Source organism: Marmota marmota, unplaced genomic scaffold (genome assembly GCF_001458135.2).
Source record: "Marmota marmota marmota unplaced genomic scaffold, marMar, whole genome shotgun sequence".
NCBI lineage: Eukaryota > Metazoa > Chordata > Mammalia > Rodentia > Sciuridae > Marmota > Marmota marmota.
The window spans coordinates 11169854-11196801 of record NW_025999960.1 but is presented as its reverse complement, the minus strand read 5'-3'; the positions used below and the strand labels follow the sequence as shown (position 1 = coordinate 11196801).

General features: G+C 35.1%; 1 protein-coding gene across 4 annotated transcripts in view; it reads left to right on the top strand.

Moving 5' to 3' along the window:
* The window catches only part of Nell2 (neural EGFL like 2), a 360984-nt gene that overhangs the window by 237234 nt on the left and 96802 nt on the right, over positions 1–26948 (top strand). For all 4 annotated transcript variants that reach the window (XM_048802576.1, XM_015493239.2, XM_048802578.1 and 1 more), the window contains one exon: positions 26600–26722. In XM_048802576.1, the coding sequence (XP_048658533.1) occupies positions 26600–26722 (123 nt within the window). The remainder of the gene's footprint in view (positions 1–26599; positions 26723–26948) is intronic.

Here is a 26948-nt window from a genome sequence, read left to right as displayed (position 1 = left end):
ATGGCATTAGAGCAGATTATGCTAAGTGAAGCTAGCCAATCCCTAAAAAACAAATGCCAAATGTCTTCTTTGATATAAGGAGAGTAACTAAGATCAGAGTAGGGACGAAGAGCAGGAGAAGAAGATTAACATTTAACAGGGACGAGAGGTGGGAGGGAAAGGGAGAGAGAAGGGAAATTGCATGGTAATGGAAGGAGACCCTTAGGGTTATACAGTGGAGGGGGTAGAGAGAGAGGAGGGGAGGGGAGGGGAGAGGTGGGGAGGGGGGAGGGTGGAGGATGGGAAAGGCAGCAGAGCACAACAGACATTAGTATGGCAATATGTAAATCAGTGGATGTGTAACTGATGTGATTCTGCAATCTGTGAATTGGGTGAAGGTGGGAGTTCATAACCCACTTGAATCAAAGTGTGGAATATGATATGTCAAGAAATTTGTAATGTTTTGAACAACCCACAATAAAAAATTAAAAAAAAAATTCTCTGAAGAGGTTTATTAATTTCTTTATGTCTCATTTTTCTCACCTATAAAATGGGAATAATAATCCCTATTTCACAAGGTTTCTTTGAATATCAGATTAAAGAACAGAGTAAATTATACGTTGCAATACTTGTCATATTGTAAGTGCTCAAAAAATAGTAGCTAAAAATTAGCTTGAATATAAATGTCAGCTCAATGATGAGGCATTCTCCTGTTCATATTAACTCACCTAATTATACAAGTACAAATTATATATCTCCAAAGTGTTGAATGTTAAATATGCAAAATATGCATATAGGTATTACTTCTGTTTGAATAATGAAACACCTCAACATGATTAATGGTGCTGTTAGTAACTTAGGACAAAGTAATAGTGCTTTACTACTTATTATCCATATGTAATCAGCAGGTCTGTTCCTTTGAAAGGTACCCTTTCTTAGTAGAATTAGAGCTGTTTGTAGGATTCTTTTCAGAAGAACAAAGGCAAATCAGAAAAGAAATTTCTAAAGAAAAATGATATTCTAAAACCTTCCAAGTACAGTTCTAGATCAGAAAGTAATGGTGGTATAACTGGAAATTATGACAGTGTCTGCAAATATATGTCACAGTGCAAACCAGCTTCTGGAATTGGTGGTGATTTCTGTGCAAAGTGATTTGATAATAAATATTTTCATTATTCATTTTGGGTCAATTACCATATTATTCACTAAAATGAATGATTTGGGAAAAATGTTTTAACCCAGTTATACCAGAGAAAGTTATCAAGACATTCTTTCATTATATGGGCTAAAAACATCTCCTAAATATGGAGTTAACCTATGAAGATGGGCAGCCTAGACATTTTTTAAGTTGTTTATTTATTCTAACTTGTTATATTTGATGGCAAATTGCAATTCAGTTCATATTACACATAGAGAGTACAATTTTTCAAGTCACTGGTTGTACAGAAAGTATTTTCACACTATTCAGGTCTTCATAAATGTCCTAGTTAGGATTATGATGTCTAACTCATTCCACCCTTTTTCCTACTCCCATGCCTTCTCCCTTTCTCTCTTTCCCCTTTGCCCTATCTAAAGTTCCTCCATTCCACCCATGCTCCACTCCCCCATTGCTATTATGAGTCAGCATCCTCTTATCAAAGTGTTTTTATGGGATTGGCTTACTTCACTTAGCATTATATTCTCCAACTCCATCCATTTACCTGCAAATGCCATGATTTCATTCTCTTTTAATGCTGAGTAATGTTCCATTGTGTATATATACCACAGTTTCCGTATCCATTCTTCTACTGAAGGGCATCTGGATTGGTTCCACAATTTAGCTACTGTGAATTGTGCTGCTATAAACATTGATGTTGCTGTGTCCCTGTAGTGTGCTATTTTTAAGTCCTTTGTGTATACACCCAAGAGTGGGATAGCTGGTTCAAATGTTGATTCCATCCCCAGTTTTCCAAAGATTCTCTATACTGCTTTCCATATTGGCTGCAGCAATTTGCAGTCCCACCAGCAATGTATGAATGTGCCTTTTTCGCCACATCCTGGCCAACATTTATTGTTTGTATATTTGACAGCTGCCATTTTTGATGGAGTGAGATGAAATCTTAGAGTAGTTTTGATTTGCATTTCTCTAAATACAAGAGATGTTGAACAATTTTTCATATATTTCTTGATTGACTGTAAATCTTCTTCTGAGAGGTGTCTATTCAGTTCCTTGGCCCATTTATTGATCAGGTTATTTGTTTTTTTTTGTTTGTTTGTTTGTTTGTTTTTGAGTGCTTTATATATCTTAGAGATCAATGCTCTGTCTGATGTGTTTATGGTACATTTGTTCCCATTCTGTAGGTTCTCTATTCACCTCACAGATTGTTTCTTTTGCTGAAGCTTTTTAGTCTGAATCCATCCCATTTATTGATTCTTGGTTTTAATTCTTGTGCTATAGGAGTCTTATTAAGAAAGTCAGGGCCTAATCTGAAATGATGGGCGATTTGAGCCTACTTTTTCTTTCATTAGGTTCAAGTTTCTTTGGTTTAATTCCTAGGTCGTTGATCCACTTTGAGTTGAGTTTTGTGCATGGTGAGAGAGAGAGCTTTAATTTCATTTTGTTACATGTGGATTTCCAGTTTTCCCAGCACCATTTGTTGAAGAGGCTATCTTTTCTCCCATATAAGTTTTTGGCACCTTTGTCTAATATGAGATAACTGTAAAAATGTGAATTTATCTCTGTGTCCTCTATTCTGAACCATTGATCTACAGATCTGTTTTGGTGCCAATACCATGCTGTTTTGGTTACTATTGCTCTATAGTAGAGTTTAAGGTCTGATATAGTGATGCCACCTGCTTCACTCTTCCTGCTAAGGATTGCTTTAGCTATTCTGGGTCTCTTATTGTTCCAGATGAATTTCATGATTGCTTTTTCTATGTCTATGAGGAATGTCATTGGGATTTTGATTGAGATTGCATTGAATCTATATAGTGCTTTTGGTAGTATGGTCATTTTGATAATATTAATTCTGCTTATCCAAGAACAAGGTAGATCTGTCCATCTTCTAAAGTCTTCTTTAATTTCTTCTCCTTTTGTTAAGTTGCTACCCAAGTATTTTATTTTATTTTTTTGAAGCTATTGTAAATGGGGTAGCTTTCCTAGTTTCCCTGTCAGAGGATTTGTCACTGATGTACAGAAAAGCTTTGGTTTATGGGTGTTGATTTTATATCCTGCTACTTTGTTAAATTCATTTATTAGTTCTATACAATTTCTGGTGGAATTTTTGGGGTCTTCTAGGTATAGAATCATATTGTTGGCAAATAGTGATAATTTGAGTTCTTCTTTTCTGATCTGTATTCCTTTAATTTCTTTCATATGTCTAATTACTCTGGCTAGAATTTCAAGAACTATGTTAAATAGAAGTGGTGAAAGAGGGCATCTCTATATTTTTCCAGGTTTTAGAGGGAATGTTTTTAATTTTTCTCCATTAAGATTGATGTTGGTCTGGGGCTTAGCATAGATAATTTTTATGATGTTGACATATGTTCCTGTTGTCCCTAGTTTTTCTAGTGTTTTGAACATGAAGGGGTGCTGTTTATTGTGGAATACTTTTTTGTGTGTCTATTCAGATGATCATAGGATTCTTATCTTTAAGTCTATTGATGTGATGAATTACATTTATTGATTTCTATATGTTGAATCAATCATGCGTCCCTGGGATGAACCCCACTTGATCGTGGTGCACTATCTTTTTGATATGTTTTTGTATTTGATTTGCCAGAATTTTATTGAGAATTTTTACATCTCTGTTCATTAGAGATATTGGTCTGAAGTTTACTTTCTTTAATGTGTCTTTGCCTGGTTTTAGAATCAGGGTGATACTGGCCTCATAGAATGAGTTTAGAAGTGCTCCCTCTTTTTCTATTTCACGAAATAATTTGAAGAGTATTGGTATTCGTTCTTTGTTAAAGGTCTTATAGAACTCAACTGTGTATCCATCCAGTCCTGGGATTTTTTTGGTTGGTAGCCTTCTGATGGCGTCTTCTATTTCATAGCTTGAAATTGATCTGATTAAATTGTGTATAGCATCCTCATTCAATTTGGGCAAATCATATGACTCTAGAAATTTGTTGATGCCTTTGGTATTTCTATTTTATTGGAATACAAGTTTTCAAAATAATTTCTAATTATCTTTTGTATTTCTGTAGTGTCTGTTGTGATATTTCCCTTTTCAGCATGTATGTGAGTAATTTGAGTTTTCTCTCTCATTCTCTTCATTAGCATGACTAATGGTTTGTCAATTTTATTTATTTTTTCAAAGAACCAACTTTTTATTTTGTCAATTTTTTAATTGTTTCTTTTGTTTCAATTTCATTGATTTCAGCTCTGATTTTAATTATTTCCTGTATTCTACTGCTTTTGGTGTTGATTTGTTCTTCTTTTTCTAGGGCTTTGAGGTGTAATTTTAGTTCATTTATTTGTTGACTTTCTTCTTTGAAGGAATGAATTCCATGGAATGAACTTTCCTCTTAGTACTGCCTTCATAGTGTCCCAGAGATTTTGATATGTTGTATCAGTGTTCTCATTTACTTTTAGAATTTTTTAATCTTTTCCTTGATATCTTTTGCAACCTATTGTTTGTTCAGTAGCATATTATTTAGTCTCTAGGTATTGGAATAGCTTTTATGTTTTTATTTTATCATTGATTTCTAATTTCCTTCCATTGTGGTCTGATAGAATTCAGGGTAGTATCTCTACTTTTTTGTATTTATTGAGAGTTGCTTTATGGTATAATATATGGCCTATTTTAGAGAATGATCCATGTGCAGCCTAGACATTTCTAACTAGCCTGCTGCTAACATTTTTGTGATGCCCTTGGTACTGATTTATTACTGTAGGGACCATACAACTCTGTGTCTTGCTCCTAACCCAAAATAATTTTATCAGTAGGGAAAACATTCTCAAAAAGCTTTAATTTTTTTAAATTCTCCAGATATGATTTCTGCATGATTTTTTTGAAAAAAAATTAGATTCCCCTAACCTAATATTCTTCCTTTCTCGTAGACTGTGTTATAATGCTGAAACTGAAATTATACCCTTTCATGCTTCAGTTTTAAAGTGACTACTTAGTCCATTTATATTGAAATAGTTCTCACTCAGTTAAAATTAATACAGTAGAATGAAATTATATTATTGGGTTTCTTTGTACCCAAATTTAGATACACTTTATATAATATCATGTCTCTTGAAATGTAATTGCCTTTAAATAAAAGCCTAATATTATACAGTTATTCTACACTGAACAGAGAAGCTATTATTCCTACCCCTTAGCTATATATTCCCTAATCTTCAGACCCTCAGAATTTCAAATTTAGAGTTATGAAGTGTAGAAAAATGCATACAGATTGTGAAAATCCCTTTAGACTGAAGAATGCATTTGTCTAATTCATACTTACCAAGGGCCTGCCTAGCCTGGGTGCAGTGCTGGCTACACCCTTCATGCTCTCAGTGACTTTATCATATGTGAGGAGGGGGCAGGCAGGAAGAAGATTGGTAAACAAACAGGTGGATGAATACTATCAAGTGCTAAGTAGATGCTGTGAAGAAAAGCCGGTGAGACCAGCCCTGGGGACTTTCTTAGGTTATGTGTTTAGAGGAGGACTTATATGGAGTTCTGAGGCAGGAAGAACTTGGGGTCAAACATTACAGGGTAAAGACATGAGCAAGTCCAAAAAAATCCCCTGGGTGGGGGGAAATGGCAGATCTCAAGGCTGGGAAAGTTCTGTAGAACCTAGTACATTTGAAGACTAGATGAACAGACTTACTAATCTCAATAAATTGGAGCTTCTATGGGAACACATTTTTGCTTGGGTTGTGTTATCAAAAAGTAGCTAAGTGTTCACAGTGGGGGTGAGCATGCTGTAATATTTTTTGACAACTAGAGGATAATTATCAAGTCTAAGAATTCTAAAGAGGATTTTCTGATTTGCTATTGCTACAATCCCCATTGTATTATGAACTCACACTACATTATATTTTAAAATGTAAAATTTTCTTCTTTCAGTACAAAAATTTATAAGGTGTATGTGATAATTTGTACCTCTGTCTTTACTCTGTTTGATAATCATATAACACTTCCATCTTGATATTTGGATTACACTGATTTGCTGTAATTTTATTACCAAAAATTATTAGTTAATTAAAAGTTAAGATGATTCAATTTTTCGTATCACTATAATATAAGGATCTGTGTGTCAAGTTATTTGGTTTGTATCTGAAATGTCCCCCCAAAACTTGTATATTAAAAGTTTGCTCCCCAAGACAGCAGTTCTCAGAGGTAGAGCTTTGTGGGAAGTAATTGGATTATGAGGGCTCTGACCTCATCAGAGGATTAATCCATTAATAGTTGAATGGACTATTGGAAGGTGGTAGAAATGGTAAGAGGTAGGACATTGTTGAAGGAGTGGGTCCCTGGGGGAAATTCCTTGGGTATTAGCTCTTATCTTTAGCCCCTTCCCAGTTCTCCTGGCTGTTATCAGGTAAACAGCTTTCCTCCACCATTGCCGTCCACCAGGATATTCTGCCTCATCTCAGGCCCAAAGCAATGGAGCTAGCCAACCATGGACTGAAACTTCTGGAACAATGAGCCAAAGTAAATCTTTCCTCCTTTAAGTTGTTTTTGTCAGATATTTTGTTCAAAGCGATGAAAAGCTAAATTATACACAAGTCACAGTGTAGTTGAATTCCACATCAGCCCAGTTTTCTCATCTTTGCATTTCATTGCTATGCACATTCAACACTGATTTTGAAACGCATGTCCTTTACTTTTGACCTCCTCACCCATTTATTCATTGGTTTTTGCTGATGATGCCAAACAGTGTTAGAACATGTGAACTGAATAAGGAAATGATTAGTTCAATTTAATGATAATCAGCCTTCTGCTGTGATTTCCAGGAATGCATTGCATCATTAAAGCAGGAACCAGTTATTTGCAAAATCAGAATCAAATTGTTGCTAATATACTTCTAGTAACATATTGGTGGTATCCACAGGGGGAAAAGTGTTTTCCTTGAATACACTTGCAAAACAGTTGTACAACTTTCTCAAAAGTGGGCTGCTTTTAATACCATGTTTAAACTATTTAATCTGCTAATCCCAGTCTGTGAATGAGAATTTAGTAATTATACTTTTTTAAAATAATAGGGAAACAAGTTATACCTTCAGGCAAATATGTCCCTGTGCCATTTTGTTTCTTGCTCTGACAGCCTACCTATAACTTTTGAAAAATTTGGCTGTCAGCCAAACTCATAGCAGTCAGCTATTACAGTTGTTTGTATCTGTGTATATTCTCAAGTGTCTTTATAGTTGAAATAAAACAAGTAACAAGTTTGGTGTACAACAGACCACAGTAGACAAGAGATTTTGGCAGATGCTTTATTTATTCCGTCCTGCTGATTTTTTTCTTTTTGGTACATCTGCTTTTTCTATGAGGTATTGCATGCATCTTTATAACTAGTGAGAACCGAATCTTGATTCAAAGCAAAATTTTGTTAAAAATATTTCTATTTCAATTCACAAAATTACATTTAAACAGAAAACATACAAAATACTTAGATGACGCCAAGTAATAAGGGTCCACTTGGATTTGTGGTCTAATTTTTAAATGTTTTTCTAGCAATATAATGCCCAAAATATGTGGGCAGAGGTTTTGATTGGATTGACAAGTAAAGCAGTTCTGAATTTCATAAAACTTTCACCAGAGAGACTGTATTTTCAGTAGCAGTAATTACAGCAGGTAATTGTGTCATTTACCCTGTTACAGACCACTGAATGTGAGGAGCATGGGACATACCAGCTGTCACGCCCTGTTAGCTATCACATTCTGGGATTTGCAAATTTAACACTAGGGCTCACTCTGGGTGAGTGAAAGGAAAATAAAAATAAACCAAGATTAAAAACTATTACAGTTTTTAAGGAGAGACTTTTCTAGAAAATAAAAAGTTACATTTTTGCAAGGTTGAAATTCAGTGTGGCTATCCTTTGCTTCCTGTTTGTTTCTTTATAATCAAAAGCTGTTGGCTGGAAGTAAAGATAAATAAGATCTAATTTTGCCACTTTATTTAATTGATACCTTAGCTAACTCATTTAATCTACCTGAGCCTCCATTTCTTCATGTGGTAGTAAGAAGTATGGTGACAGATGTAACCTCATAGGGTCCAATTTCTTTTTTAAAATTCTCTATATTTTTTGCTGTGAATAAAGTTTCTTAGGTGTTATATAAATCTCAGAAAACAAATTAAGGTCACTGCCCTTGTTGAGCTTTATTCTAATGAAGAAGAAAGACCATAAATATAAACAAATATTTTGTATAATATAATATTAGATATGAACAAGTGCGGAGAGAAAGAAAGGGGTTTCAGAGGCAGAGCTTCTCTGTGGATGTGCTCTCTGAGTCCTAATGGATTTAAGCATCTCAAGAAGAAAGGACAGGAAAATGCCTATAATTTCAAGGAACACCAGCCAGACAGACTGGGAGGAGAGGTAGAGGATGATTTCCCTGGGTGGGCATATTGTAGCCAAGGAAAACCCTTTGAATTTTATCCAAAATGTGAAGAGAAGTCTCAAAAGAGTAAAGAATAGAAGGATATCATGATAAGCTTCATGTTTTGAAATGTTCACTCTGCATACTATATGAACTAAGGAGGTAGATAGATATGTTTGCATATTATCAGAATAAATTCAAATATATTGGTATATGTATAATTGCTTTTTAAAAATCATGTAATTTTAAATTTATAGGGAGAAAATTTATAGAGATGTTAGAGAACACTATTTATTAAAATTGTTTCAAATAATATATCTTTTTTAAATTACCTTTTGAATTTCTTTTTTAATTTTTTAATTGATTTTATATTTCAACTACATGACATCAGAATGCATTACAATTCTTATTATACATATAGAGCACAATTTTCCATATCTCTGTTTGTATATAAAGTATGTTCACACCAATTCATGTCTTCATACCTGTACTTTGGATGATGATATCCATCACTTTCCACCATCATTGCAATTTCTCTGCCCCTTCTCTTTCCCTCCCACCCCTCTGCTCTATCTAGAGTTCATCTATTCCTCCCATGGTCGCCCTTCTTACCTCACTATGAGTCATCCTCCTTATATCAGAGAAAACATTTTGCATTTTTTAGGGGGGGGGGATTGGCTAACTTCACTTAGCATTATCTTCTCCAACTCCATCTATTTGCCTGCAAATGCCATGATTTTATTCTCTTTTATTGCTGAGTAATATTCCATTGTGTATATATGCCACATTTTTTTAAAAACATTCATCCACTAAAGGGCATCTAGGTTGGCTCCACAGTTTAGTTATTGTGAATTGTGCTGCTATAAACATTAATGTGGCTGTGTCCCTGTAGTATACTGTTTTTAAGTCCTTTGGGTATAGACTGAAGAGAGGGATAGCTGGATCAAATGGTGGTTCCATTCCCAATTTTCCAGGGAATCTTCATACTGCTTTTCATGTTGGCTACACCAATGTGCAGTCCCATCAGCAATGTATGAGTGTGCCTTTTTCCCCATATCCTCACCCACACTTCATAATAGCTGTCATTCTGACTGGAATGAGATAGTGTCTTAGAGTAGTTTTGATTTGCATTTCTCTGATTGCTAGAGATGATGAGCATTTTTTCATATATTTGTTGATTCATTGTATATTCTCTTCTGAGAAGTGTCTGTTCAGGTCCTTAGCCCATTTGTTGATTGGGTTATTTGTCTTTTTGGTGTTTAGCTTTTTGAGTTCTTTATATACCCTAGAGATTAATGCTCTATCTGATGTGTGAGGGGTAAAAATTTGCTCCCAGGATGTAGGCTCTCTGTTGACCTCACAGATTGTTTCTTTTGCTGAGAAGAAACTTTTTAGTTTGATTCCATCCCATTTATTGATTCTTGGTTTTAATTCTTGTGCTGTGGGAGTCTTATTAAGGAAGTTGGGGCCCAATTCCACATGATGAATATTTGGGCCTACTTTTCCAGAAAAGTTATTAGGCACATAGAAAACATTGATTATTTTGGTTACTCAAATCTTTTCCCCCACATCCTTGCCCACACTTCATAATAGCTGCCATATAAAACCAGAATCTCTGATTTAATTCCTTGGTCCTTGATCCAGTTTGGGTTGGGTTAATTAGCACTATTTGCTGACGATATGATTCTATACTTAGAAGACCCAAAAAGCTCCACCAGAAAACTTCTAGAACTAGTAAATGAATTCAGCAAAGTAACAGGCTAAATCAACATCCATAAATCAAACACATTTCTGTACACCAGTGACAAATTCTCTGAGAGGGAAATGAGGAAAATTACCCCTTTTATAATAGCCTCAAAGAAAACAAAATACTTGGGAATCAACTTAACGAAAGAGGTGAAAGATCTATACGATGAAAACTACAGAACCCTAAAGAAAGAAATCAAAGAAGACCTTAGAAGATGGAAAGATCTACCTTGCTCTTAGATAGACAGAATTAATATTATCACAAAATGACCATACTACCAAAGGCACTATACAAATTTAATGCAATTCTGGTCAAAATCCCAATGGCATTCCTCATAGAAATAGAAAAATAAGTCATTAAATTCATCTGGAAAAATAAGAGACCCAGAATAACTAAAGCAATCCTTAGCAGGAAGAGTGAAATAGGTGGCATCACTATACCAGACCTTAAGCTGTACTACAGAGTAATAGTAACAAAGACCGCATGGTATGGGCACCAAAACAGACTGGTGGACCAGTGGTACAGAATAGAGGACACAGAGACTAACCCACAAATTTACAATTATCTTACATTAGACAAAGTCACCAAAAAACATGCATTGGAGAAAAGGTAGCCTCTTCAACAAATGGTGCTGGAAAAACTGGAAATCCATGTGCAACAAAATGAAATTAAACCCCTATCTCTCACCATACCTTTTGAATTTCATTTTACCTTAGATTATATAGAATTATAAGGAATAATCATAGAGGAAATAAAAGTATTAACTTCATTTGTGTTGGCAAGCTTGAGTGTTTCAACACAATTCTGAGATTTTGAGATATGATAATGTGTTTTCAGATGTGAGTAACCAAAATAATTAATGTTTTCTAGGTTCTTCACCCACATCTAGAATAGTTAAATGAAGACACACAGAGTCCAGGAGTGTAAGTGCAGTTAGATCTGAAGAAGTCTTCTGCTTCAAGTGTTCAGCATTCAGGCCAGGAGCTTCTTAAAACAACCTAGATGGGGTTTTTTTTTCCTATTGATGTACCATGCCAGATTGGTTCCTTTTGAAAATCAGGCAACAAACATAGATGAAGCACTAAATTTCAATCAGACCCTCTGCCAAATACTCAGTATATGGCAGAAAGTAGGGCAACTGTGCTGTGCTTGAGCCTACTGTCTCTTCTTGAAGCTGCATTTACACATCAAATATGTATACTGTTTTTACTTAGATGTAGAGAAGTGTATGTAGAGTTGGCTGATTGATGCTCATTCTGGCAGGGATAACTGTCTTTAACCACTCTTGGTAATGTTAATTGGGGCATGAAAACAAATCACATCTGCCTTGTAATCAGGGAGTTCATAATCTAGAAACAAAGACTGGTAGGTGATACCTGCAATCTAGGGTGTACTATGTTGTGATAGAGAAAAGCATAGCAGACCAAGAAAACAGTTTAGGCAAAGGCTGTTATGAAAGCCAAGAGAACAGGCATTTCAAGAAAGAGGACCTTCCTATTCCAAAATAAACCTATGACCTCAATAGTGTACCTTCCCTAACTTTCAGTTATTCTGAAATACATGCAGCTGAATGATTTAAATCTTCTCTTTTAGATAATTGTATTCCTCAAAGTCTCAAATGGTAATCCCAACATTGTTTTCCCCAGAGTTTTAAAAATATTCATGTCTCACTTTCAAAGTAATCATTTTGATTTATTCTGTCATCTCACCTTGCGGTACAATGGGTTGGGAAGGGAGGATGAAAAATATAGAGGCCAGGTTGAAAGACAGAAAAGAAAGAATATAAGACAGTCATGGTGAACATGATCTGCCACAGAGACCCAGGAAGCTACTGGAACAAGCTATTCTTTGATAACTGCAAATCAAGTTTGCCTTCTTGTCTGTTTTTTTTTTTTTCATCCCACTTTACATTTGAAAGACACTCTGAATGAGTGAATAGATTTTATCATTTGTGGGAAGAAAGATGGAACATGTTTAAACAGCACCAAAAGAGAGAGCCTTTAAATACATACACCTGCTTGCCAGTGACACTAGATCTGTGTCCCCAGAAACAAGAGGTGGAGGAAAGAAGGCAGTGATGAGGAAGATGCCAGGTGTGATTAGAAAAAGGTGGAATAAGAGTGGTGAATACAAAGAGCAAGTTGTTTCCCCAGAGCAGAACATTGCTGGTTGTAATTAAAATGTTCACTTGCAGTTCGGGAGGAGACTACAATTTTTTTACAATTTTTAAAAAGTTTTAATTGACACTTTGGAAGAATTAATAAAAAAGTAGAATGAGTAAATCAGAGAGGGATGTAAGGGAGGCCTGCAATTGGGAAAACAAGTAAAGAAGCAGAGTTGTAGGAAGGCATGTAGTGAAACGAGAGGGGAGAATAAAGAACATCAGAATCAGAGCTCATCTGATTGGTTTTTTACTGCTTCTTAGGCCACTGACTTCTGGTCTTAAGGTCAAATATCTGTTCACATCTGAAGGATAAACTGATTGGAATCCCTGATGCCAATTGCTTAAGGAAAAATGGACATAAAGAAAAAGGATTAAGTTAGCTTGTTGAGGCAGGATGTGTGCTATTCAGGGACACTGAATAAGTTGGCATGTTAAAGCTTTTCTCAAGTTCCTCTGAAAACTTTCATTGATTCCTGGGGGCAAGAGCTCCCCTCGGTACAGACAGTGAGAAAAGAAGGAACCTCATCAAGTAAAAGTGAGCTGTTCAGAATGAGGTTGAGAATAAAAGCCATTTCAAAATTTTGGAAAAAAAAATCATAAAACGAAGAGGCTCTCTAACGGTATTATCAAAAAAGAAAATCCTTTTTGGGTTTTAAAAAGGTGACTTTCAAAGCAAGAGAAGAAAGATTTCACTATATACCTGAATTGATTCTTGCCACTCAACAACAGAACAAAACACAGGTATAAATTAGGTACCAACTTGCTACTTAACATATATCTATTTATTGCTAATGAAGGTAAATTATATATACACACACATATGCACAAACACACACATATATATTATGAATTCATACATACACATAAAGAGACAGTACATGCATAAATGTTTTGAAGACAGGGATTGTACCTTATTTATCTTGTCACAACTGCAATTCTTATTTAAGCACAAAAGACCTTAACACATATTTGTAATATCAACATCATTGCAGATAATATTGAAAATATTAAAGAATATTAGAATATATTATATATCAAAGTCAGAGATGATTAGATGCTGCAAAACATAGTATACAAAGAAACATGAAATAAAAGTGTGCAAAAGTTATTTCATGTGTATCTTTATGATTTATCAAGTATACTAAGAACATATATGTAATCCCTTGGAATAGAAACTAGTATTATATTATAAATTTTGCTCTGGTAGAGACTCAAATAACATGCTTTAGTAAAAATGAACTTTATGATGAAGATCATTTGAAAATTAAGTCTATGAGTGAAAATATTGATAGATATTTTTGCCCCATAGTTTCATCCCTTTAAAATCTGAGGAATTATTCTGTGTTCTACAATTGGATGACTGAAGGTCAGAATTTGGTATCTGATCCAAGTGTGCAAATATTCTAAGATTTATGGAAGGACTGTCTGGGTCAATGTACAGTGGTTGTTTACTGTAGATAATTTTATATTTTAAAAGTTCCCTTTTATATTGAATTTTGTGTTGAGATACATTTTTCTGGTATGGTTTGTTGAATGTGCCCTCTAATCTTATTTATTTGTAGATACTAAAGCATAGCAAGCCTTAGAACTTTCAATAAAAGAATAGATCATGTGAGGTTAGGCAAGGGTGATATTTTTTTCTCAAGCAGTAATTTTTCAATAGCTAGTGAAAGCCTTTCCTTTTCTTTCAAATGCCAATAAATGGAAAAACATGCATTTAAATCTAGAAGCAGCAATAGCATGGAAACATAGAAGCAATAAGCTTGAACTTCAGCCTTGGCAAAGTTCAGTATCATGATCTCTTAACCAGTGTATAGATGATGTTTTCTTAAACATGTTATGCGGATTTGAGTGAGTACATCAAACTCATGGAGAATTTGAGGAATGTTGATTTTGTGTATATTAGACCCTGACTATCATTTATTCATCCACATTAATCAAGTGCTTAAGATGTGTCAGATGTTATAGCAAGAACTGAGAATTTAAAGATCTATGATAAAGAATGTGCTGAAATGATAGGACAGGTAAGGAAATCCACAATCCCTTACTAGTTTAACATACCTCATGAGCTACTGCTTGTGCCAAGATCATTCTCCGTGCTTTCCATACATCAATCACCTCATTTGATCCTCAACCCTATGAAGAACATACTTAGCCAGATCTCTTATTCATAATTCTGAACTTCCTCCCAATTTTTATTTTTAAAATTCTCTTAGCAGCAAAATTTGATGATGTGAGGACATTTCTTATCTTTATTGATCCTATTTGGTATAAATAGTCATATTTTTACTACAGAAATATTTGGTTGATTACTGATTACTGATGTACATTCTTCTGGGGATTTTACAGAGTAGGAAACTGTCCACAAGAGAGATTAAGTAATTTGCCTAAGACCTCACCCCTAGTAAAAGACAGAGCCAGGATTTGAACCAAGGCAGGTTGACTCTAACATTCTTTTTCAACTGTTACAGACTCTGGCTTTCAAATATTTCAAGAAAGGTTTCTCAAGGAGTCATTCTTATCTGATTCAGAGGTGACTAGAGACACAGAGAGTGGAAAGGGCTTTCTTGAAAGAGGATGGGTTGTGTGAAAGCAGGAGATGTTACGTAAAATACACAGTTCTCTGCTTTTAATATCCTTGGCCTTTAGCAGATTCTCAATAAATAATTTGTTAATAAAATGATGCAGTGGATTAGTCAGTGGCATAGTTTGGTAAAAGCAAAGGATCATGATGAAAGTCTTCATTTGTATGCAGTGCCTTGATGGCTGATAAAAACAATGTTTCACTAAAAATAGAGAGGAAGAGAGAATTGGGATAGGGGAGAAAGGAGATGAAATTTCATGAAAAGTCATTCTGATAGTGGTCTGGAGATGGATCAAAGTGGAGGCAGTGTTGTCATCATGAAGCCATTGGCCTAATCCAAACAAGAGATATTTCGTGCCCAAAATTTGGCAGCTGCTGACATTGGTCATAAAAATAGGGGATGGAAATGATAACTGCCAGGGAAGTAGAATCTAAGTGACTTGGCCCCTAGGATGTGGAGGGTGAGAAGAAATGAGAGAGAAGTCCATGGTGAGTCCCAGATTCCTGGTTTGGGAGGTAGAAAGGCTTATGGATAGATTTAGCTGAGGATTCCTGTGGGTAGGAAATCTGAAGATTTTTCTCCTCATGACCTGAACATTTTCCTGTGATGTTCTTGGAGGTGCCATGTAGTAGGAATAAGGACAGAGAGATCGGGCAAGAATTTGAAGAGAAAATAGAAATGAACAGGATTGCCACTCTCACATCCCTTGACCAGACTGATTAGCAGGTCTCTAACTGCTGTGTATGTTAAAGTGAGACACATTTCATTGTGATTGATGCACTCCTTAACAGATATTCATTGGAGACCAGTTTTGTGTTGGATGTTGCGGTGATTAATAAATTAGACCCAAAGGTTTACCACCTAAGTGTTTGTCTAACAGACAGATTTTGGATAGAATGTTTACTCATTCCTTTAGCATTACCATTAGAATAAATTCAGTGTTCTAATACAGTACTTACTTTTATACTTTTATTTCTTACTTACATTTTCTTCTATGTCCTACAAACAAAACAAAACAAAAATAAACAAGAACAAGGATAGCAAATCCTTAAAAGTAAGAAGCTGTCTTATTTCTATTTATCTTTACACCATCTTCTCAGGTGCCCTGATTCACAGCCTGAGTTACCTAATGCCTTTTTTTCTCTAGGCACAGATATTGATTCACTTTGGAACCTCTTGAATTCTGTGTCTAAATCTGCCCCTTTCTTCATCACTTTGACCATTTAACTTCAGATCCTATATTTAGCACAGTTTAGTTCCACAGAAGCACAGAGACTGGAATGTCTATAGTAAGATATGACTACTGTATGCAGTGTGTATGTTGCATGTATGTGTTGCTCAGCCCAGTCCTTGGCAAGTAATAAGCACCCAGTTTCTTTTCATTGTTCCCTTTGTTATTTCTGTCTTCCTCTTCCTCTTAGTGTTGCACAGACTCCTGATTCAGCTCTCAGGAATAATCTGACTAAAGAGGATTAAATAAAAAGAAAAAAGGATCAAAAAGAGAAAGAGGAATGCTGTATTTCTAACATGGGAAGCTCAATTTGTCAATGAAGTTAATCCCTCCTCATTTACACATTGCTATTAGATTAATTTTCTTAAAAATCATCTCTAATTTTGGCATGTAGCCTTTTCTTTCTTAGTTGTCACTATTGCTTTATTGCCTACCAGATAAAAATCATATTATGTTCTGCATCCTACCAACACTTATTCCTTACTGTATCTTTCAATCATAAGCATCTTCCAGCTCAATTACTTGATGGCTCATTCATGTCCCATGTTCTTATCTCCTGCACCCATATTCTTTTCCTGTAAAACCCTCTTTCCCATCTTTACCCTTTTGTGCTAACCCCCCACTCATCTTCCAAGACCCATTTGTTTGCCTGTTTCCTTATGCTTTCCCAAACCCTTCAGTTAGTCTTCACTCTGAGCTCCTTAAGTCTCATGAACTCTTTGTAGGTTGGAGTTTGTAAAGTGATGAAGGTGATTCCTGACTTTGTCACTTGCTGGCAAAATGCTGTTGGACAAGGAACATAATTGATGTAAGAAAGTTCTATATTCCCATTTGAAATGAAGAATAATAATAATACTTACATGCAAAGGCTTTTGTGAAGACTAAAGAGTATAGTGGATATAAAAACAAACTTTACACAATGCTTTATAGCATGTAATAAAGACTAAAGAATTAGCTACTGTCCTCAGTTACTATTATTATTTTCTCTTACAGCACTAAACAACTTCTACTACATATCACAGTTAGTTACCTGTTCATATCATCAGTCTTCTAATTGTTTAAAAGTTCCTCGAGATCAAAAATCTCAAATCATGCATCTGTGTATCTTTCAGAACACTGGGACTACACAGAAGAAACTTCAATAATGTGTTGAGAGAATAATTGTAAATTATCTGGCTGATAGTTACAAGATTTTGTTGCCCTACAGTGTGTTCAGATGAAGCTTGCTCCACGAAACCCAAATGAGACAAAACAAGTTTTTGCCGTAAAAGCAGAATTTGGATTTTGTTGTAAAATTACTAAAGGGAAGGGAGGAAATTTGAGAGTACTTTGGTTGTTAAGATTCTTAATCAAATAAGGATTAGGAAAGGAGGCTGAGCATACAAGTGAAAAGACTGGAAGAAAATAAACCAAGGATGGCAGAGGGAGGACATCTGAAAAAAAAATTTCTAGTTGCCAAGCAAAACTGAAGAATAACAAGATGTCAGTATTGAGTTGGTATGGTCAGTGAACAGGAAACTTGAATAGTGAACAAAAAAACGTTTGGATGTTAAAAATGAGTTTGAGAGAGTTTGCTGCCAGTGTGAGCATCAAACATGTTTAAGGTATGATTTCTTGAAGTTATTTTAATGATAATAAAAGCAGATTTCTGTTAAAATAATATTGTAGGAAATATTTTTTTCTGTAATATAAAGTGAATAAATAAGGTAATCATAAGAATCAAAATGAATGCCTTTCATCAGTATGACAGCAGGCATTTCCCCTGTGATGTCACCTTTGAAAGTGGCATTTTAGAATAAAAATCCAAAATATACTTTATTTCAGAAATAATTATAAAAAGAACAAACTCTGTGGAGCATTTAGGTCTTCTCTATAGAATTAAAATGGAAAATATAGAATATTATCTAATGAAGGCAAAAGAAATTTCCCACTGAAGTAAATAGCTAACGTTTACTGTGTGTTTGTTATTTGCTAGGGTCTTTATATTAATCATTGAAATTTATTCTTTTTTTTTTTAATTTTTTATTGTGGGTTGTTCAAAACATTACAAATTTCTTGACATATCATATTCCACACTTTGATTCAAGTGGGTTTTGAACTCCCACCTTCACCCCATACACAGACTGCAGAATCACATCAGTTACACATCCATTGATTTACATATTGCCATACTAGTGTCTGTTGTGCTCCGCTGCCTTTCCCATCCTCCACCCTCCCCCCTCCCCACCTCTCCCCTCCCCTCCCCTCCTCTCTCTCTACCCCCTCCACTGTATAACCCTGAGGGTCTCCTTCCATTACCATGCAATTTCCCTTCTCTCTCCCTTTCCCTCCCACCTCTCATCCCTGTTAAATGTTAATCTTCTTCTCCTGCTCTTCGTCCCTACTCTGTTCTTAGTTACTCTCCTTATATCAAAGAAGACATTTGGCATTTGTTTTTTAGGGATTGGCTAGCTTCACTTAGCATAATCTGCTCTAATGCCATCCATTTCCCTGTAAATTCTATGATTTTGTCATTTTTTAATGCAGAGTAATACTCCATTGTGTATAAATGCCACATTTTTTTTATCCATTCGTCTATTGAAGGGCATCTAGGTTGGTTCCACAGTCTTGCTATTGTGAATTGTGCTGCTATGAACATCGATGTAGCAGTGTCCCTGTAGCATGCTCTTTTTAGGTCTTTAGGGAATAGACCAAGAAGGGGAATAGCTGGGTCAAATGGTGGCTCCATTCCCAGCTTTCCAAGAAATCTCCATACTGCTTTCCAAATTGGCTGCACCAATTTGCAGTCCCACCAGCAATGTACAAGTGTACCCTTTTCCCCACATCCTCGCCAGCACTTGTTGTTGTTTGACTTCATAATGGCTGCCAATCTTACTGGAGTGAGATGGTATCTTAGGGTGGTTTTGATTTGCATTTCTCTGACAGCTAGAGATGGTGAGCATTTTTTCATGTACTTGTTGATTGACTGTATGTCCTCCTCTGAGAAGTGTCTGTTCAGGTCCTTGGCCCATTTGTTGATTGGGTTGTTTGTTCTCTTATTGTCTAATTTTTTGAGTTCTTTGTATACTCTGGATATTAGGGCTCTATCTGAAGTGTGAGGAGTAAAGATTTGTTCCCAGGGTGTAGGCTCCCTATTTACCTCTCTTATTGTTTCTTTTGCTGAGAAAAAACTTTTTAGTTTGAGTAAGTCCCATTTGTTGATTCTAGTTATTAACTTTTGTGCTATGGGTGTCCTATTGAGGAATTTGGAGCCCGACCCCACAGTATGTAGATCGTAGCCAACTTTTTCTTCTATCAGACGGCGTGTCTCTGATTTGATATCAAGCTCCTTGATCCATTTTGAATTAACTTTTGTGCATGGCGAGAGAAAGGGATTCAGTTTCATTTTGTTGCATATGGATTTCCAGTTTTCCCAGCACCATTTGTTGAAGATGCTATCCTTCCTCCATTGCATGCTTTTAGCCCCTTTATCAAATATAAGATAGTTGTAGTTTTGTGGATTGGTTTCTGTGTCCTCTATTCTGTACCATTGGTCCACCCGCCTGTTTTGGTACCAGTACCATGCTGTTTTTGTTACTATTGCTCTGTAGTATAGTTTGAAGTCTGGTATCGCTATACCGCCTGATTCACACTTCCTGCTTAGCATTGTTTTTGCTATTCTGGGTCTTTTATTTTTCCATATGAATTTCATGATTGCTTTCTCTATTTCTACAAGAAATGCCGTTGGGATTTTGATTGGCATTGCATTAAACCTATAGAGAACTTTTGGTAATATCGCCATTTTGATGATGTTAGTTCTGCCTATCCATGAACAGGGTATATTTTTCCATCTTCTAAGATCTTCTTCTATTTCTCTCTTTAGGGTTCTGTAGTTTTCATTGTATAAGTCTTTCACCTCTTTTGTTAGGTTGATTCCCAAGTATTTTATTTTTTTTGAAGATATTGTGAATGGAGTGGTTGTCCTCATTTCCATTTCAGAGGATTTGTCGCTGATATACAGGAATGCCTTTGATTTATGCGTGTTGATTTTATATCCTGCCACTTTGCTGAATTCGTTTATTAGCTCTAATAGTTTCTTTGTAGAGCCTTTTGGGTCTGCTAGGTATAGAATCATATCATCTGCAAATAGTGATAATTTAAGTTCTTCTTTTCCTATTTTTATGCCTTTAATTTCTTTCGTCTGTCTAATTGCTCTGGCCAGTGTTTCGAGAACTATGTTGAACAGAAGTGGAGAGAGAGGGCATCCCTGTCTTGTTGCAGATTTTAGAGGGAATGCCTTCAGTTTTTCTCCATTCAGAATGATGCTAGCCTGAGGCTTAGCATAGATTGCTTTTACAATATTGAGGTATGTTGAAATTTATTCTTTACAATATCTCTCTAATAAGCATCTTGACTTTCTTATTTTAAACTTAAAAAGATTGGCTTTCTTAGGACTACAAAACTACAGTAAAATGACATCTAAATTCAAACCTGTCTGGAAATCAGAGGTGCCCTCTATCACATTACCTCCCTGCTATTGCCATTAAAATAGTACATAGTTATCTCATTTTTCTTCTTTATCCTACATATTAAGTTGTGGTATTAGTATTACACAGTTGATTGAGGACATTTTAAATCATCTAACAAGTCGTAACAGTGTCCTTCAAAAATCAGTAATCATTGGGGCATAAATGTTTTAGTTACAGGGATTTGTATTAATAGAGGTGGCAAACTCAATGTCTCCATATGCTAGACCACAAAGTATCTGTAGGAAGGAAGGAAGGAAGGAAGGGAGGGAGGGAGGTAGGAAGAGAGGGAAGGAGGGAAGGAGGAACTAGTTCCAATTCTTTCTTATAGACCCAAAGCTCTTGGAAATTATTGAGTTGAAATAGATAGAACATTCTTTAAACATAGTCTGAAGTCATTTTGAAAAATATATGCAGTAAAATAATTATCTTGTTACTGTAGTAAGTAGCTGTAGGCAAGCTCAAATGTTTAGTTCCATAGAATAGACATGATGTCTTTTATCTGAGTACTCACAGTTGTTGCCCATCTTTTTAGGGTAAAATGAAGTCTCAGTATTACTGATCTGAGGGCTGTGCTGTTCTGATGCACTTCACAGGCCAGTGCAGATAACTATGTAATTATTTTGACAGGGACACATGAGTAACACTTATGGATGAGCGTCTGCAAAATTCATTGATATCGTAAAGCAAGCAATCTGATCTACAGAAGAGGAAAATGACTATGCAGCTATACATTTTTGAGATAAACCATCTCTCTGAATGCGTAGTTGATGCTGCTATTTATTATAAGCATCTCATGAGTAATGCACACTACACTGTGCTTCCTTGCTCCAGACTTACTTAGTCTTAAACCTAAGGAACTTGTTCTCAGGCTTATAATAATCAGATAATAGTTAAAACCAGAGGTAGGTTGTCACTGTTTAGGGTAGTGTCTTGCCACAATCTAAGAGACAGTTTACTAATGTGAAGTTGATATTCCAGGAAACACTTGAGTCATGGAAAGTGAAGAAGCTTTTATATTTTTTTAACCTGTTGTTTCCCCAACATTTCAGATTTGGAAAGAAGAGTACAATATACTGCATACACAATATATTTTTGTGGCTAAAGGAATCCACCAGAAGAGAAAATAATTTCTCTAAGGGTAGTAGACCAGCTGTGAAACTATATTGTGTTCTGTTGCCAGAAGGATAGAATTTAGAGTATAAAGATGTTTAGCCAGAGGTTCAAGGATTCTGCTGAGTATGTGAAGTGGAATTTCTGGGAGCAATCGACAGTGTCACTAGGACCATGGATGTCACTGGGTCAGAGGAAAGGGCTCTCAGACATTAAAGCTATCCCTTTGCTTAACTGTTCTAATGTTGAGCTTCAAGAGATTTTTCAAGTTGGGGGAATTAATGCTGCTATATTAAACTCTTTGGTCACTTTGTTTTGCAGGGATTCTTACTTTACCATATTTGGTATCTTCCTTTTTAAAAGCTTGTCTTAACCTTGTGAAAATGAAGATTTTCATATGAAGAGAAAGTTACCTCAGTTCTTTGCCCTATAAGTTCTATTATTCTAAGGATTTTTATTGCACGCATTTAAATTATGGGAGAAAATGCAATAATGAAATGATAATTTTCTAATTATGAAGCAACAGAAGACTACATACAACAAAAAGACACTAAAATGGGGAAACATTAAAGACCTATGGGTAAATTTACAAATAATGTTAGAATAAGAAATTGACTGGGGGAAATATTGCATTAAATACATTGGGCAACTATTGCTAAGTGATCAGTAATATGTCTTTAAAAGTCAATTATTATGATTCACAATTCCCACTTATTGGTTCCATGATCTTCAGCAAATTAACCTTACAAACCAAATTTAGTTTTCTGTAAAATAATGTTTTCTAGTTATCATGAAGACTAAATGAGATAATGTTTGTTGCAAACTATGTGTTATATAGTAAGCAATAAAACACGGTTACAATTATGATAAATCATTCAGGTTCATTCAAACTTATAAGGGATTTACTATTCCAAAAACAAAAGAAACAAAGCACATGAATAATCATTCAGTTTGAAATTTGTGCCTCCTCTCACAACATAGTAAAAAAATATCAGGGTCAAATATTCTATTCTACAAGAAGTTATTCCTGGATTCCCTCCTGACCCAACCAGAAATGACTTCTTTATCCCTTGATCTCTTGCAACCCTCTGTAAACAGAGTTTACACTTTTACATGATTCACATAATGAAGGCCATGTATTAAAGGCATTTGTTTCTCTCCTAACTACCAAGCTAAACTGTAAGATTTTTGAAGGTGGCTCTCTTTATAATCATCTTTTCATCCTAAGAAGACCCTAATATACAATAGACTTTGGGGGGGAAAGTGTATTTAATAAATTTAAATGTAGATCTATTTCAACAAGAGTTTTTCACACCTATTTTTGCAGTATTTTCATTTTATATCATGCTGAAATTCTCAAATAGAACATATGCTATTGTACTATATACCTGTTGAAATCATGAGCAAGAAAACTATGTAAATTTTAGAGTGTCTGTTTTGCCTAAAGATAAGCAGCTCAATGTGAATACTAAATGTAAAGCTCAGCTTATGTCCAGCTATGAATTATTACATGACTGGTGACATGTTGGGGTATGGAGTTTTAAAATATATGGGGTACATTGACATCCCCAAGTTAGGAGTAAATCAATGAAAACAAACTATTAGTGGTATATGTACCATCTGCATTTGGAGGAATCCATATACATATATTATTACTACTTTTTGAATTTTGTGTGTGTGTGTCTGCATGTGTGTGGTGATGGGGATCAAACCTAGGCCTTGCATATGCTAAGCAAGTGTTCTACTACTGAACTTCACTGCCTTTTTGGGTTGAATATTGTTATTTTTCCTATGGAGGAATTTTACTATATTGAACCTTGTCACTGGTGTGAAATCAGTTTTATGTTTTGTGTAGAGACTGAGAGACAAAATAAATTATGGTATACAGAATGAATCATGTCCAGGTACTTCTATAAGATTACTTCTATGATATTATATATATTATACTATATTGACTGACACCCAAATTTCCTCTGCTTGAGTTTATTTTTTCTCATTTTATTTAAATGTCCAATTCATAGATTCAGTGAATAATTCAATTTTTATTAAAATAAACATGTTCTATTATTTGTAATGCAGAAGAGTTAAAGATGTATTTCATTGCAATTTCATCTGTCACTTGGATTACCACTTCACATGAATAATGAAATCTTTACTGAGAATGTGGAAATAGCATTGAAGCATATGGATTGGATATTCTAACCATCATAGTTGCATATCTGCTTTTCAGTATATATGAAATAAAACATGGAATCCACTCACTATTACATCCTGACTTGCTTTTTTTGAACACTGGAAAATAATAATGATTATAATTTTATATTAAAATTTTCTTCCTTAATTTTGTTTATTATACTTTGAATCTATTAGAGGAAGTTTCAAAATCAAGAGGTGGACTGGTGGGTTGATAATGTAATCCTCAGGGAGTCATAAATTAACATTTGACCAAAACAATATGGAGTGGCATTTTTAATGATGACTCTATGGAATAGTTGCTTATTGCTTCACTTGCATTCTGTTTGGGAAAGGACTGTCAAAGTTTATTTTTCTGTGAGAGTATAGATAATTAAAATATATTAGCATAACCTGGAATATTTTACTAGGGAAAACATAGTATCTCCTAATTTGCAGGAGGAGGAGACATAGGTATTTTCATAAATGACATGAAATTTTTGTGTAATCATTGAAGATGGTCAGAGTTTTCCAGAAGAAGCTGAGGAAGAGAACATTTCAGACAAAAGGAGCAATATGTGTAAAGACATAGGTGTATGTCAGAACCTGAAAACTGTCTCTACCTTGAACTGTCTGGGAGCACTGCCAAGACAGTAAAACACAACAGAGGAAACCAGGACTTAGGTTGTGTAGTTATTTAACATTTATTGAACATTATCATCCTGGGTACTAAACCAAATCTTTTTAGCCCCTTCCTGTGCCCAGTGAGTATGGCCTGATTAAGAACATAGCTAAGACAGGGATGAAAGCAGCGTCTGATCATTCAACAGCTATTCTTACAGGGATATGGTTGTTCATATAGAGATTTATAGATTAGCTGTGGCACTTTGAATTCCACTGGGAAGAAAATTGGCACCAGGTGCAAACTTCAGAATGTAGATTTATTTTACATCAGGCCACAGAATCCAAAGGAAGGTGGGCTGACCATTCTGGTTCCTCTGCAATGTCATGGCCATTCAAGTGTAATTCCAATGAAGAAGCCCATGTGTGATCTATGTATTTTCCCCCTAAACTACCAATAGTAAGCATGAACTTATTAAAAACCAGGAAGTTTTCTTATACTATTAGGGGTGTAATTTTGTACAATTTTGAGTAATTCAGTGAGGAATTCGGAAAATAAGGTATTCATTTATGCAATTCTATAATCTCAGTATTTGAACTCTCTCTTCTGATTGGTTCTTGGGAATGGTCTCTAAGAATTTTATTACAGTGCTGTGATTAAAGGTATCATAACTGTGAGCCCTTATAGCAGGAGACATAAAATATCATAATGAAATGTTAATCTTTATTTTTTAAAAAATAAAACACAAGATATTCTGCTTTATTAGTTGTAGTGAATAATTCTAGTCTAATCTCAGTTGGTTGTGCCAAAGGCAGTTTTTTCAAAGTTACAGGTACATTATCATTATAATGGCACAAGTAATACAGTTATAGAATGAAAATCAAGCATTACTTTTTGCTCTCATAATTTATATCATATGGATCAATCAATGTAAATTAATAAAATACATTTTTAATTTTAGGTCTAAATAATATTTCTGTGAAAGACTAATAAGTAGTGTTGTGCAGGGATGTTATCTGGATAACGTGTGTATTTACTTAACATATTTCATTTTCTGTTCATCTTGACTCTGATGTTAGGTCTGTTTTCCTTTCCATATTCACTATAATTGTTTTTAACATTTACATTTTTGATGAATGCTAGAATTCTGAAGTTACCTGATATTCCTGTGAACTTGGGCAGGATACATCAACACTTTGAACTACCGCTGATTCCTCTTTAAAATGATGATAGATACTGGTTCGGCCTCTCTTAATGGGGTGTTGGAAAGATCAAATGATTCAGTGCTTTTGAAAGTATCAAGTTATAAGCAATCAAAGGAGACACCATATTGGTTGTTTCTTTTAAAGTTTGTATTTATACATATTATAAAAGCCAATTTGACTTATGTAATAGATATGTGATACTTTGTTTGCAGAAGAGGGAAGGAATTTAATAAGGAGATCAAATATTCCCCCAACAGTTTGCATAAGTATCTTCATGCCCCCAAGTGTGGATGGAGGTGTTAACCACAGGCACCTAACTCCCAGAAGTACAACTGCATTGTACTGCAGTCATGACTCATGGAGTAATACAATTTCATATTCTTCCCTATCTCAGGGAACAGTTAGGTGGCAGAGTTATTTTACTATAATTACTCCCCAAATATTAACCAACAAAGAGTATACACAGCTGACTTTGGAATATACTTCTGAGAATTAATCCCCATCCTTGTCCCAGTCTCCTTCTTTTCTACTGTTGGTGGGCCTGTTCTACAAATTCTTTTGTATTTAATGTTTGTGGAAATGTAAATGATGTGTACACTCAGAGTACTACTTCAAAATCGGAGGTCTTTTTTATTATATATATTATATATTATTTATGTAATTCTCATTATATAAACAAAATGTAGGTACAGTTTAAAATATAGTATCTTTGAAAATATATCTTTGGGTAACAACATTTTATTCCTCATTTTAGAACATGATGAGTGTGTCACAAATCAGCACAACTGTGATGAAAATGCTTTATGCTTCAACACTGTAGGAGGACACAACTGTGTTTGCAAGCCTGGATATACAGGGAATGGCACCACTTGCAAAGGTAAAAGGGTTGAATGCCAGATCCTCTTCCATTTTGTGTAATACAGCATCTTTCCCTTCCCCTCTCCCTTACCGTCAATGTTCTGGATGCCTTACATAATAACCGAGGGCCTTGTGTGTGGTTCATAGTCTCCCTCTCTGGAGGTAGGAAAGATCAAGGAATAATATTAATGCGGTGGCTCATAAGCATAGGTCTTAAGGCCTGGTGTGCAATAAATTGGAGCCAG